The sequence below is a fragment of the Pistacia vera genome, unplaced genomic scaffold (genome assembly GCF_008641045.1).
Source record: "Pistacia vera cultivar Batoury unplaced genomic scaffold, PisVer_v2 Contig136, whole genome shotgun sequence".
NCBI lineage: Eukaryota > Viridiplantae > Streptophyta > Magnoliopsida > Sapindales > Anacardiaceae > Pistacia > Pistacia vera.
The window spans coordinates 1,288,170-1,301,413 of NW_022195423.1; the positions used below are offsets into that span (position 1 = coordinate 1,288,170).

General features: G+C 37.4%; 3 protein-coding genes across 4 annotated transcripts in view; 2 read left to right on the plus strand and 1 right to left on the minus strand.

The window, feature by feature from the left end:
* Positions 1-5,072, plus strand: part of LOC116122636 (serine/threonine-protein kinase ATR-like) — a 35,363-nt gene extending 30,291 nt beyond the window's left edge. Inside the window, exons 5-7 of the mRNA XM_031408460.1 lie at positions 3,351-3,974; positions 4,400-4,594; positions 4,741-5,072. Of these exons, the coding sequence (XP_031264320.1) occupies positions 3,351-3,974; positions 4,400-4,594; positions 4,741-4,908 (987 nt within the window). The 3' untranslated portion in view covers positions 4,909-5,072. The remainder of the gene's footprint in view (positions 1-3,350; positions 3,975-4,399; positions 4,595-4,740) is intronic.
* LOC116122683 (pentatricopeptide repeat-containing protein At2g17033-like) lies at positions 5,053-6,682 on the minus strand. Of its 2 annotated transcripts, XM_031408518.1 has the most exons (3): positions 6,184-6,682; positions 5,852-6,083; positions 5,053-5,812 (listed from the first exon to the last, which is right to left on the minus strand). In XM_031408518.1, exons 1-3 carry the CDS (start codon positions 6,469-6,471, stop codon positions 5,121-5,123), a joined length of 1,212 nt encoding a protein of 403 aa, XP_031264378.1. In that variant the 5' UTR covers positions 6,472-6,682; the 3' UTR covers positions 5,053-5,120. The 2 variants fall into 2 exon arrangements, with proteins under 2 accessions (XP_031264378.1, XP_031264377.1); XM_031408517.1 differs by having other exon boundaries at positions 5,054-6,083.
* Positions 6,683-6,838: 156 nt separating this feature from the next.
* LOC116122637 (pentatricopeptide repeat-containing protein At1g62260, mitochondrial-like) lies at positions 6,839-8,622 on the plus strand. Its single transcript, XM_031408461.1, has 2 exons — positions 6,839-7,877; positions 8,582-8,622. Exons 1-2 carry the CDS (start codon positions 6,839-6,841, stop codon positions 8,620-8,622), a joined length of 1,080 nt encoding a protein of 359 aa, XP_031264321.1.
* Positions 8,623-13,244: the final 4,622 nt, after the last annotated feature.

Below are 13,244 nucleotides of genomic sequence, written 5' to 3' on the forward strand. Positions count from 1 at the left end.
ATGTATTAATAAAAATACAAGTATATTTATCAAAATAGTTGGGCCCAAAAATTTTCTTTACTTAATATATACATTCTTTACATAGTACAGTATCATTTGTACAAAAAGACTCTCAAAACAATGGACAGTGTAGCCAAGTCTCCCCGCTTGCCGGCGTCCATCCGACCACGTCCTCACCTATGTCCTACAAAAACATAGAAAATAATGGGGTGAGCACAAAGATGCTCAGTAAGTAAATCCTCTACTCCACTATCTCCGTGTATCACTCTTCAATTCTTTCCTTACTCTTGTCACTTTCTCTTATTCAATCTCTCTTGTTCTATCTTTGTTTCTAGTTCTCACTGTTCTTTTCTTTCTTTCTATTCTTTCTTTCTCTCGGCTCTTTCCTTCTTTCTACTCTTTCTTTCTCTCTATTCTCTTCACCCATGAGGGATATCATGATAACATGCATGGATGAGATGCATATGCACTAATGCAAAGCAATGCATTTTCTCTCTTTTCTTTTCTTTCTATTCTTTTCTTATTCTTATTCTTTCTCTTATTCTTTGTCGATCGGTCTTGGCTGATGCATGGATTCGGAACCCTTGGCTATGTGAGTGTACTCTCTCTCGTGTATAGCCCTCATCCGCATGTATTCTCACGGGCTATACGAATTCTTTTTCTCATTCTCATTCCACTCTCTCATGGCGGAGACCGCTCTCTCACGGCGGTTTACATGCGGGTAATTCTACACTCACGGGTTATCCATCGCACAACCTATTCTCTTTTCTCTTCCTTAGCACTTTTTATTCATTTTATTCTCTAGTGCTAACTCTTTCTTTCTCTTTATTCTAAGAGAATTAGTTCTTTTCTTTATCTTTATTCTTAAAGTGTTTCTTTCTCATTACTCATATTTCTTTCTTTGATGATTACACAAATAAATATATGCATATGGATGGCTCATGCCTAGAATCTTTCTTATATGCACTCATGAAATGCAAATATGCTATGTTGCATAAAGTAAGGTTCTCTATTTCTACTCATGCTTCTCTTAGGCATTTCATTAAACAATATGTGTGCATACATAAACTCTACTCTAACTATAATTCTACTTCTTTCTTAACCATCCAAAATTGGAGTTCAACTCCTTCAAATCATCACACATCCTGCAAAGAAAACACACTTCAAATATTCCTCTCAAATTCTTCTAATTCTATCCATACTTCTACCAAATTTTATCAACACAATCCACCCTTCTCATGGTGGAAATCTCTCCATAAATCAACATTGAACGCATTCATAAATCCATCAATTCATTTCAAACATAAAAATTCAAGCATTAATCATATACAAATCTCTATACATCATTCAATCATGCAACTCACAACTTAGGTGGATTTACTTACCTTATACTCAAGTAGAATCCACTTAAGCTCTCTACTCTTGATAGCTTGATGCTTTCTCTTAAACCTTAAACACAAACTTAGTAAGGATCATACTCTTACACCAATAAAATTCATATCTAGAGTAAGGATTCTTACCTTTAAGTGCTTAGGATCAACTTGTATCAACTTCTAGTCAAAAGCCCTCAAAAAATCCTTGGAAAATTGAATGAAAGCTTAAGAGAATTGAAGGATGGAAGAGGCAGTGGAAAAGAAAGAATGAAAGGGTTTCTAAAGCTAAACCCTTAATATCTCATATTTTCTCTACTCTTTCTTAGAATTCCACCTTTGCCCTTTAATTCTTTGCAAAATGCACCCCCATTTAAACTATTCTCCATGCAATTTCCTTGCACTTCACTCCTCACTTTTCCTACTAATTAGGGGTAGAATGGTCATTGTGCCCCAAAGGAAGAATTCTCTAGAAACTCAGAAGGATTTTCAGCCGGATCTTCGCCTTGACGAAGAATTCCAAGGCCTACGTCGCCGCGACGAAGTTTGCCTTTCACAAATTTCAATAAGACTTTACCAATTTTAGGGTATTCAAGCAATTTCAACACATACACACTTAACTAAGGGCACAAAAACAACTTTAAGGGCAAAATGAGCAAATATGAGTTATGTACCTCAAGCGGGCGTTACAATCTAACCCTTAAATGAATCAAGAAGTAAACAGTCCACGGATAAACAGTAATCTACAGTAACTGCTACAAATGCATGAATAGTAACAGTGAACAATATTGTGAACAGTGTTGTTGAACAGTAATTTGTTGCAGTAACTGCGTTTATGGATGTTGTTTTGTGCAGTTTTGTATTGCTAATTCCTTACTTCTATTGACTCTACTTGGCTCTGATACCATATAAAGCAGGATCTTTAAAAGGTATGTAATATAAATCAAATATCAAATATTGAAAATGACTGTCAAGCTTCTCTGCAACTTTGAAGACCTTCTAGTTATTACTTTTCAAAATGAAAAAATTTTCAAGATCGCCTGACATGTATCAAGACTTTCTCAAGATTGTCCTTGCGAAGATTTTCAAGATTTCTTTCATCACATAGCTTCTACAACATCCACAATTTCAAGACATGAAGACTTATCTAAATGCAAAACTTTTCAAGCTCCCCTGACAACAAGCAAGACTTTTCAAGAGTTCAATTATGAACGTTATCCTTATGTCAGCCAATATCAGAACAAGTCCTCAATAATTCAAGACACGTATCCAGGACAGCTCATCACCTTAGCAACAACTTTATCTTTTCCCTGTGTTGTATTAATGTAACGTATTCAAATGCTTTTGAAATCCGGTCTGTTATAGTATAAATTTGTATTCCTTCCTTTGTAATCGCAACACTTTTAGAACACACTTCAAAACTTTTTAGAGTGTAAGTTTAAGACTATAGATTTTAGTTCAAAACTTGAGAGAGAAAAACTCTCGTGTACAAAGTATCATCAATCAATAAAAGTTTCTTCTTCAAATTTTTCTTGTAAGTCTTCATTCATTACTTTTGAAGTCATTTACAATTATTTGGCTTTGTTTTTCAGTGTTTCACATTCACATCATACCACAACTTTGTTCCTAGGGAAAACATTTGATGTTGTTGGGAAGATATTGGTCTGAAGTACAGTTTACTAACTTGCAAAAAATAGAGTGAATTAACCAAACCTTTATTATGGACATTTTAGACCTAATGAATTGCATTCTGATTTTGATAAGCATTTGAAATTTTAGGTATAAGTCACGATTTGTGCCAATTTTGATGATAATCTATATAGACCATACCACTTAAGCTTCATCCCTTTGCCATGTTCTTTATAGACTGTTCTATTAGCTACCTAGAGGGTTTGCACACCTTATCTTTCTAATACAGTATATGCTTTATTTTTATTTATTTATTGATTTTTGTGTGTGTGTGTGTGTGTGTGTTTTCAGATTGTTCTATTGGGCAGTGATGGCATTGAACGCCCGTTCCTTTGCAAACCCAAGGATGATCTTAGGAAAGATGCTCGTATGATGGAGTTCACTGCAATGATAAACCGTTTGTTAGCAAAATATCCTGAAAGTCGTCGAAGGAAGCTTTATATTCGTACCTTTGCAGTAATTCCTCTAACCGAGGATTGTGGTATGGTGGAATGGGTACCTCATACTCGTGGACTCCGGCATATACTTCAGGACATTTATATATCCTGTGGCAAATTTGATAGGCAGAAAACAAATCCCCAAATTAAACGGATTTATGATCAATGCCAAGGTAAAATGCCAGAAGATGAGATGTTGAAGACAAAGATCCTTCCTATGTTTCCCCCAGTATTTCACAAATGGTTCTTGACCACTTTTTCTGAGCCTGCTGCTTGGTTTCGGGCCCGAGTTGCCTATGCACACACTACGGCTGTTTGGTCCATGGTTGGACATATTGTAGGGCTGGGTGATCGACATGGGGAAAACATTCTCTTTGACTCTACCACTGGTGACTGTGTTCATGTTGATTTCAGTTGCCTGTTTGATAAAGGTTTGCAGTTGGAGAAGCCTGAGCTGGTGCCTTTTAGGTTGACCCAGGTATAAATAGAACATATATCCATAGATACTATGGTTTTAATCAGTATTCTTGAAATTTTAGAAATCCTCGAGTTTTTCCACTTTTCTGTGAGAACAAGATCTATGAAATATAATCTGAGTATTCACTTTTAGGAATATCTCGCATTTTGCCAAAGGTTTGAAATTATGTGCGGGATATATATAATCCTTTGTGATAAATGTATTATTAGTAACTTTTTGGTGAAGTAAACTAATCATGTAGCAAAGATAAAGGTGTACTTATATATTTATTTCTAATCACTGTTTTTCTGGACTTCATTTTATTAGTTAACTCATACTAATACTCGATGTCCTATTCATAGTATTGTTTTTGTTTCTCTGGCTGTATCCTAATTATTTCAGTTGCCTACTGAAAAAACTGACACTATCTGATGGAATGTATATAGAACATGATTGACGGCTTGGGGATCACTGGTTATGAGGGTATCTTCCTGAAGGCTTGTGAAATCACACTTCAAGTGCTGAGAACTCACAGGGAGACTTTGATGAGTGTTCTTGAAACGTTCATTCATGATCCTCTCGTTGAGTGGACTAAATCCCACAAATCCAGTGGGGTAGAAGTTCAGAACCCACATGCACAGGTATTTGTATTCGCTGTTCTCCTTTGTTCTAGTAACAAGTACTGCTTTACGATTCTAATGTTTACAGATTGTACCATCAGCAAATTTGATGCTTTTGTCACCATATTGGAACTGATCATTTAAGCATATACTCTCAATATTTGCAGCGAGCCATCAGTAATATTCAGGCAAGGTTGCAAGGGGTCGAGGTTGGGGTTGGGGCAGCACCATCTTTACCTTTAGGTGTAGAAGGTCAGGCTCGTCGCTTAATTGCTGAAGCAGTCTCGCACAGAAATCTTGGCAAGATGTATATATGGTGGATGCCATGGTTTTGAGAGCTGCTGAGATTTGTTGGGTACGGTATTCTCAATTCTGGCTCATTGTTCATTCTTCAACTCTTGTTGTTTCTGGTGTACAAATTTTTGATAGAGCTGGAACCCTAGAAATGTAAAGAAAACGAGTTCTTTACCTACGTGTAAAGCATTATCAAATATATAAATGAAAGCCTTTATGAGACCAAATTCTTAACAGCAATATCATTTCTTGATCAACATAACCAGTTTTTAACAACATGCCCTTTGCCAACAAAACAACCAATATTATTCCTATCAATTCTCAGTGGACAATTTGTTCGAATCACCATATTTTTAACCATAGCTTTCACTGGGGATTCCCCTCTAACACTGCTATGTTTTCCTAATCCACAAACCACAGTAACCTCTGCTGGAATCGCATAATTTCCATCACTAAACCTGAATCTCATCTCCTCCATCCACTGCAACATTATCAAGTAGGCTGAACCCAAGTGCATACCATGCAAATCCAGCTTTACTTCCATGGAATTCCATTCCATCGCCTCATTCAAAACACATGATTCAACCAACTGAACCTCATCCCCATTCAAACTCCCTGTCAACTTTGTTATCGAAACCGGAAAATCATTCAAGTCTTGCAGCATTGAAACCATTCTCGAAAGCTCATTGCAAGCCCCATAAGAAGAGAGAACCATATTCGAACAAACTGTATCAACCTCAAGCCCTTCACTCTCCATTTTCTTAACACATCTCTCCATTTCTTCAAACAAACCTAATCTCCCATACCCATAAACAAGACACCTAAACTCAAACCCAGTTGGCTTGAGTCCTTCAACTCTCATCTCTTCAACCCGATTCTCAGCTTCATGGGGCTGACCCATCTCACATAAACCACTAACCATCGACTTATAACCATGGCGTTTTACATAAACAGAAAAAGAATCACTTATAAGCCCACCCAAACGACCACAAATCTCATGAAACTCACCTTTCAAATCATTTTTACAGTAAGAATCAATCAAATTCCCATAAAAAACAACCAGTTCCCGCTCTCGAAACTCCAATTTTCCTACCCTTTCAGACATTAAAGCCTCAGTCTCTTCATGCTTTCCCTGTTTAACTAACATCGCCATGAGCTCAGCAACTAGCTTCGGATTCCACTTAAACCATGACTCTTCAGTTATTCTCAAGTACAACTACAGGAAAGAAAAAAAAAAAAAAAAGCAATTTTGATGGTGTAATAATATAAAAGTTCATCCTTTTAACATGAAGCTGAGAAAGGGAACTGTGACTTACTGGTAAAGCGAGAGAGGAGAGGTGGTGGGGGTGAGTGGAGTGAGGAGAGAGGAGGTGAGAGAGGGCGTTGAGAGCTATAAACTGAGGAGACGATGCAACAAATTTACTTATCAAACGGTTGGCCGTTTTGGAGTCTCGTGTGACTACCAGAGACCTGAGGAACCGCTGGCCTTGCTTGCTTAAACTTGCAGATGGGAAATGGCACAAGGGTTGTTGTGGCTCTTGGTTGTGGAGCCGCCGGACGTTGTGGTTCCACGGCGGCGGAATGCGGACGTGGAGACTACCCATGACTTCTTTTATCTTACATCGCACTCACAATCTCAGATCAGATGGAAGGAAAATAGGCCCACATTATTTATGTTAATCCTGTTTTTATTTATTTAAAATATGTAGATAAAATTATGGTAACACGAATAAATATTTTTTTTTCGTATTAAAATCTCATTTTTAATGTGTTTAACCTAATAAACAGCCCCATCAAACCCCCGTTTCAAAGAATCAATCAAATTCCCTTAAAAAACAACCAGCTTCCGCTCTCGAAACTCCAATATGTTGGAAACCGTTTCAGACTTGCACGTCTTGGTCTGTTCAAGGTGTCACCGTTTATCTAACAACGCGGTAAGCTCAGCAGCTAGCTTGGGGTTCCACTGAAACCATGCAGAGGCTAAACGCGACCGTTTTGGCCACCAAAAGAAGAGCTCAAGCTCGAAGCTATCTTTCTCGTTATTTACTGGGATCATGCATTGCCCGGAAAGTAACTTCACTGTCTCGCAACTTTGCCTCCGAGACGAAGTCGAAGCCGGACGTTTACTCGCCTAACAAAAAGATCTCCCATTTGATAAGAACGAACCGTCTGAGTGAAGCAAGAGTCGTGTTTGATAAAACAGTACAAAGAAACACTGTAACGTGGAATGCGATGATCAATGGGTATGTAAAATTCAGAGAAATGGCTAAAGCAAGACAACTGTTCGATATAATGCCTCGAAGAGACGTCGTTTCGTGGAATTTAATGATTTCGGGGTATATTTCGTGTCGTGGAAGTGGGTTTTTGGAGGAGGCTAGATTGTTGTTTGATAAAATGCCTAAAAGAGATAGTGTTTCGTGGAATACAATGATTAGTGGGTATGCGAAGAATGGTATGACGGAGGCGGCGTTGAGGGTTTTTAATGAAATGCCTGAGAGTGAGAGGAATGTTGTATCGTGGAACGCTATGATTTCGGGGTTTTTGCAGAATGGTGACGTGGCTCGTGCTATGGAGTTTTTTGAGAAAATGCCTGAACGGGACTCTGCTTCTTTAAGCGCACTTGTGGCTGGTCTTATTAAGAATGGTGAGTTGGATGAAGCGGGAAAAATTCTGGTTAAATTTGGGAATAGGTGTGACGGTAGAGAAGATTTAGTGCATGCTTATAATACTTTGATTGCCGGGTATGGTCAGAGAGGAAGAGTAGAGGAAGCTCGAAGGCTTTTTGATCGAATACCAGTTTGTAGTGAGCAAGGAGAAGAAGGAAATGAAAACTTTAGGAGGAATGTTGTGTCGTGGAATTCGATGACTATGTGTTATGTGAAGGCGGGAGATATTGTTTCTGCAAGGGAAATCTTTGATCAAATGGTGGAACGAGACAGTTTTTCATGGAATATTATGATTAGTGGGTATGTTCATTTGTCAAATATGGAAGAGGCCTCTAATCTCTTTGGTGAAATTCCGAATCCTGATACTCATTCGTGGAACACAATGATAGATGAAAATAAAAATCCTATTAAAAATAGAAATAAGAGTATTAAAGTTTATTAAAAATAAAATTTCTTATATTATATTATTACTCATAAATAGGAGAATGATGAAAGTACTAATTGTATGTTATGAGAGAATGATGAATAACAAAAGATATGAGATATAAACGGGTTGATTAAACATCAAGAATAAATATATGTTAACATTACTAGCTGGTGGTAGAATGGCGAGATGGGTCATGTCAAACCACGTCAAATACTTGTCTCTTTTGTATTGTATGATTTTATTTATATTGTATTAATTTCAATGTTTTATTCCGTCATACAATCTTCTTCTATAATATTAACCATCATTATATTCTTATAATAGATATAGCTCATGGCATGTAAATGTCTCTCTCTATATAACTCAACTTTATATGTTTCCCAAATATTACCAAGAGCTGTCTAATGATTGAAATTGGGTGGATAACGTTTGTAGATGAATAAGATAATAAGCTTGTAGTGGTGTCGGTTGGTAGTATAAAGGTGACGTCTAATTAGATATATATTTTTAGTATTAGACATGATGCACATGGAATAATTAAATACAGAAAACCTCATACTCGTGACAAATCTCTACATTTCTTTTGCATAATTTATTTACATTAATTGGTTGCATGAACAGTAACAATGAACAAGAAAGTGAAGAAAAGTGAGAGAAAATGAAAGAAAATTTTGAGAAGAAAAAGTTTAACTAAAACAATCGCACAGTTCATTTTTTATACACTTGTTATAACAAAAAGCTCAACTAATGTAATGGAATACAAACCAAATAATGGTCAACTAAGTCAACTAATATTAGTCAACCCAAGTCAACATTTTGCTTTGTTTCATATACTAACATCCTGCCATAAATCAAACTTCCTTGAAATATGGTCTTTGATTAATTTCAAATCCTAACATCCTGCTGTAAATTAAACTTCCATGATTGCTCTACTCAACCAAGTTAATTAACATGAGGCTTTTCATAAGTTGAAGAAGCAAGCGAAATAAGGCAGATGTTCAAAACAAAGATCTACAGAGCAAATAACTTCAGCATTGCAAAATTCATTCTGCAAAGAGCTGAGAACTTATCGTGCAAAGAGCTGAAAAATTGCAAATGCCACTCATTTTGCAAAGAGTTGAGAACTTACTGTAAGAACTTAGTGTGCAAAGAGCTGAGAACTGCAAATGCATGATTATGTACTTACTACTAATTGTCTTAGTACTAGCCACCAGACTTTATCTTGAGTAAGGGGTGAGTGTGGCTTTCACTGTTTGTTGAGCAAGCACAACTCATACTGCTGCACTTAATCATTATTTAAAACTTTGTATTGGCTACTAAAACTACCAGGTCTGCAGCAAAGTAACCATCTACCTTGCTTTGTAAAACTCTGCGCTGACAACCAAACGACCCAAGCCATCAAAACTGATAAAGGCTATCATCAAATTGTAGCAGCCTGAGTATTAGATGTTTAGCCAACCGAGCTAGAAGAAGGTGGAGCTTGTATGGTTAGTTTGTGTCTTAGAGTTTCAAACCTAGAGGCTAGCAGAGCCTTTGTAAAGATATCTGCTTTTTGATGTTCAGTGGGCACATATTGGACTTTGAGATTGTGAGAAGTAACATGTTCTCTAACATAGTGTGCATTAAGTTCAATGTGTTTTGTTCTCCCATGAAACACGGGGTTAGAAGCAAGAGATCCAACACTTTGATTATCACACCAAATAATTGGAATCTCCGATAAGGAAAGGCCAAGTTTAGAAAACAAACTACAAAACCATGCCAATTCAGTGGACCCTTGAGCAAGTGCTCTATACTCGGCTTCGGTGGAAGATAGGGCCACAATTTTCTGCTTCCTAGAAGTTCATTACAGTAGGTTAGTGCCAAGAAAAACACAGCAGCCACTTGTGGACCTCCTGTCCTCAATGCTACTAGCCCAATCAGCATCGGTATAAAATTCTAGGTTGAGTCTATGACTTTTACTGAAGAGAAGTCCATAGTCAGACGTACTTTTAAGATACCTAAGCAATCTTTTACAAGCCTGCCAGTGGTTCTGTGTAGGGGCTTTGAGAAATTAGCTTAGTTTGTTAACACAATAGGCAATGTTAGGCCTGGATAATGCCAAATATTGAAGGGCTCATAATGTACTCCTATATAAAGCTGCATTTTTATAAAGATCACTATCTTCTGAAGTTAACTTAGTGCCAATAGCCATTGGAGTAGTACACGGTTTGCAATTCTGCATGTTAGTCTTTGTTAAGAGATCTTTGATATATTTTCCTTGATTCATATGAAGATAGGATGTTGTTCTAGTAACCTCAAAGCCGAGAAAATATTTGAGTGAGCCTAGGACTTTTAAAGCAAACTGATTATTTAGCTTATGTATTGTTTCATGAAGTAAATTTGTGTCATTTACAGTAAGTAGAATGTCATTGACATACACTAGTACATACATAACCTTTTCCATCTTTTGATAGACAAAAAGACTTGGATCAATGACTAAGTGAACAAAATCCCAACTCAAGAAGGCTATTTTCAACTGATCAAGCCGGGCTCTAGCGACCTGTTTTAGACCATAAAGGCCCTTAACTAATCTACACACATGATGACGATGTTGAGGATTAACAAAGCCTTAAGGTTGAGTCATACATACCTTTTCCGTGAGTTCACCATTTAGGAAGGCACTGTTAGTGCCGACTTGCTGAATTTCCCAGCCATTATTCACTGCTAAACTCAAAATAACTCTGATTATGGGTGACTTAACCACTAGACTAAATGTTTCTAGATTGTCAATCCCCTGAAGTTTGTTGAAAACCTTTTGCCACAAGCCTTGCCTTGAACCTTTGAATGGATACATCAGGATTGTACTTTATTTGAAAAACCCATTTGCAGCCTACGGGATGCATATCAGAGGTAGCATGAACTAATTCCCAAGTTTGGTTAGTTAGCAAGGCATCAAATTCAGATTGCATGGCAGCCTTCCAGGCAGGGTGAATGTAATGCCCCGCTTGAGGTATGTAGTTAAGATTCGTTGTATTACTTAAATGTTCATTGATCCAGCTTCAATTGAGTTTGTATGTTGTTATTTTTGGTTGGTTGGTTGGTCTTTGGTTGAAATGGTATGTTGAGTTGGTTGAGTGTTTGCCTTGAAATTGGTTGAGATTTGAGGAATCTTGGTATTACAGTCTTCGCCGAGGCGACGTCAGCTCTGTGTTGCAATGTCGATTCTATGATTTTTCGCCGGGGCGATAGAACTTTCTTCGCCGCGGCGACGGGACAGCAGAAAAGTTTTCTTGAGGTTTCTAGAGAATTCTCCATAGGGGGAAAATGACTATTCTAACCCTAATTAGTAGGAAAAGTGGGGAGTAAAATGTAAGGAAATTTAGTAGAGAATGTGTTGGAGTTGGGGGTGTGTTTGTAATGAATCAAAGGACAAAGATGGAATTTCAAGGAAGAGCAAGGGCAAAATGGGAAAGAGTGGTTATAATATGAGCTAAATAAGGGATTAAGTGTAGTAAACCCTCATTTCACCCATTTCCACCGCCGTTCAACTCTCTATTTTCTTCCCATCCTTCATTCAATCTTCCAAGAGTTCTAAGGAATTTTAGGGAGCTTTTGGGTAGCTGTTAGTAGAGATTTCATCTAAAGCATCCTAAGGTCAGGATCTTGCTTTAGATGAGAATTTGTTTATGATTTGTTGACGTCTTATGTTGTTATTGTTGTTTAATGTTGTAGAGACAAGACAAGATAACAAGGGGAAGGAAAAGTGCTAGAGAAGTTATTTACCCACAAGGTAAGTAAATCCAACCCAAGTTGAGATTTAAGAACTCTTTTGAGTAGAGATTTATGTATGTATGTATATATTATGTTTATTGGGAAATTGTGATGAGATGGATGGTTATTTCTATTTATTGTTGTACATACTTGAGTTGAGTTGAGATTTTATGATGTTGAGTTGAGCTTGAGTTGAGTTTGATGGAAGTTGGAGAGAGTTTTGAGCCAAAACCCTTTGGGAGTGTTTTTCTTTGACAGGAACTTAGAGAGTATGAGGAAGTTTCTTCCATTTTGGGATGATTAAATAGGGAAGAAGAGTTATAGATCAAGTAGAGTTTTATATGCACATGAGTTGTATGATGAAATGCTTGAGTAAGGCATGAGTAAGAGTAGAGAACCTTAATTATTGCTACATGGCACAATTGCATTTCATGAGTACATTAATGAGCATGAGTCATCCATATGCATTAATTGCATTAGAGAAAGATAGTAGAGAAAGAGTAGAGAACTTTGAGTATGAGCTTCATTAAGAGAAAAGAGAGAAAAAGAGATTAGAATAGGTTGTGCAATGGGGAACCCGTGAGAAATGGGTAAAGTATTCCCGCATGTACGCCGCATTAAAAGAGCAGCATGAGTATAAGAGAGAGAAGTGGTTAGCTCATGAGAGTGCATGCGGATGAGAGCTATACCCGAGAGTACCCGAGAGAGAGATTATACATTCACATGGCCAAGGGTTCCGAATCCATGCATAACCGAGTCTGATCGGCCAGAACGAGTAGAAGTCACGTAGAGCGGGAGCGAGTCCCGGCCGTGCCTCTGGTAAGATGAGGTCGTGACTTACTAAAGAGAGTTAGTAGAAGAGAGTTATGAGAAAGAGAAAACAGAGAGAAGTGTAAGAGAAAGAGTAAATGAGCATTAGAGAGAGAGTTATGGGGTTAGATGCGTAGGGGATTTACTTACTGAGCATTGTTTTAGTGCTCACCCCGTTGTTTCCTATGTTTTGCAGGATCTAGGTGAGGACACGGTCAGATAGACGTCGGCACGCGAGGGGAAGCGGTTACACTGTCCACCATGTTTTTGATCACTTTTGTACATGATACAAATTTTGTTGTAAAAGGTGAATCTATATATATATATATATATATATATATATAATGAAAGAAAATTTTGGGCCCAACTATTTATGTTATCTTCCATGTGTTTTCATTATATATATTTTATGAGTATATGAGTAGAAAGCAGCTATTACGTGAAGAGGGACTTCTATGATAATAGCTATTTCTTTGTTACCAAGAGAAGAAGGTGAAACAAGGATAGTATTATGTGCTCTGGTTTTGGACCTAGTAAGCATGGGATGGGTGTTCAATGCAGGAGGTGGAGGCTTGGTTAAAGGCAGTTCAATAATAGAGGAAGTGTCATAAGACTCATATGAACCTATAGTTATAGGGGATATAATAGGTGATGTTGATAAGGTAGAGTTAGAATATGGAGATGGTAGACTAAGTGCAGTGGTGGTTGTGGGAAATGCAGTTAG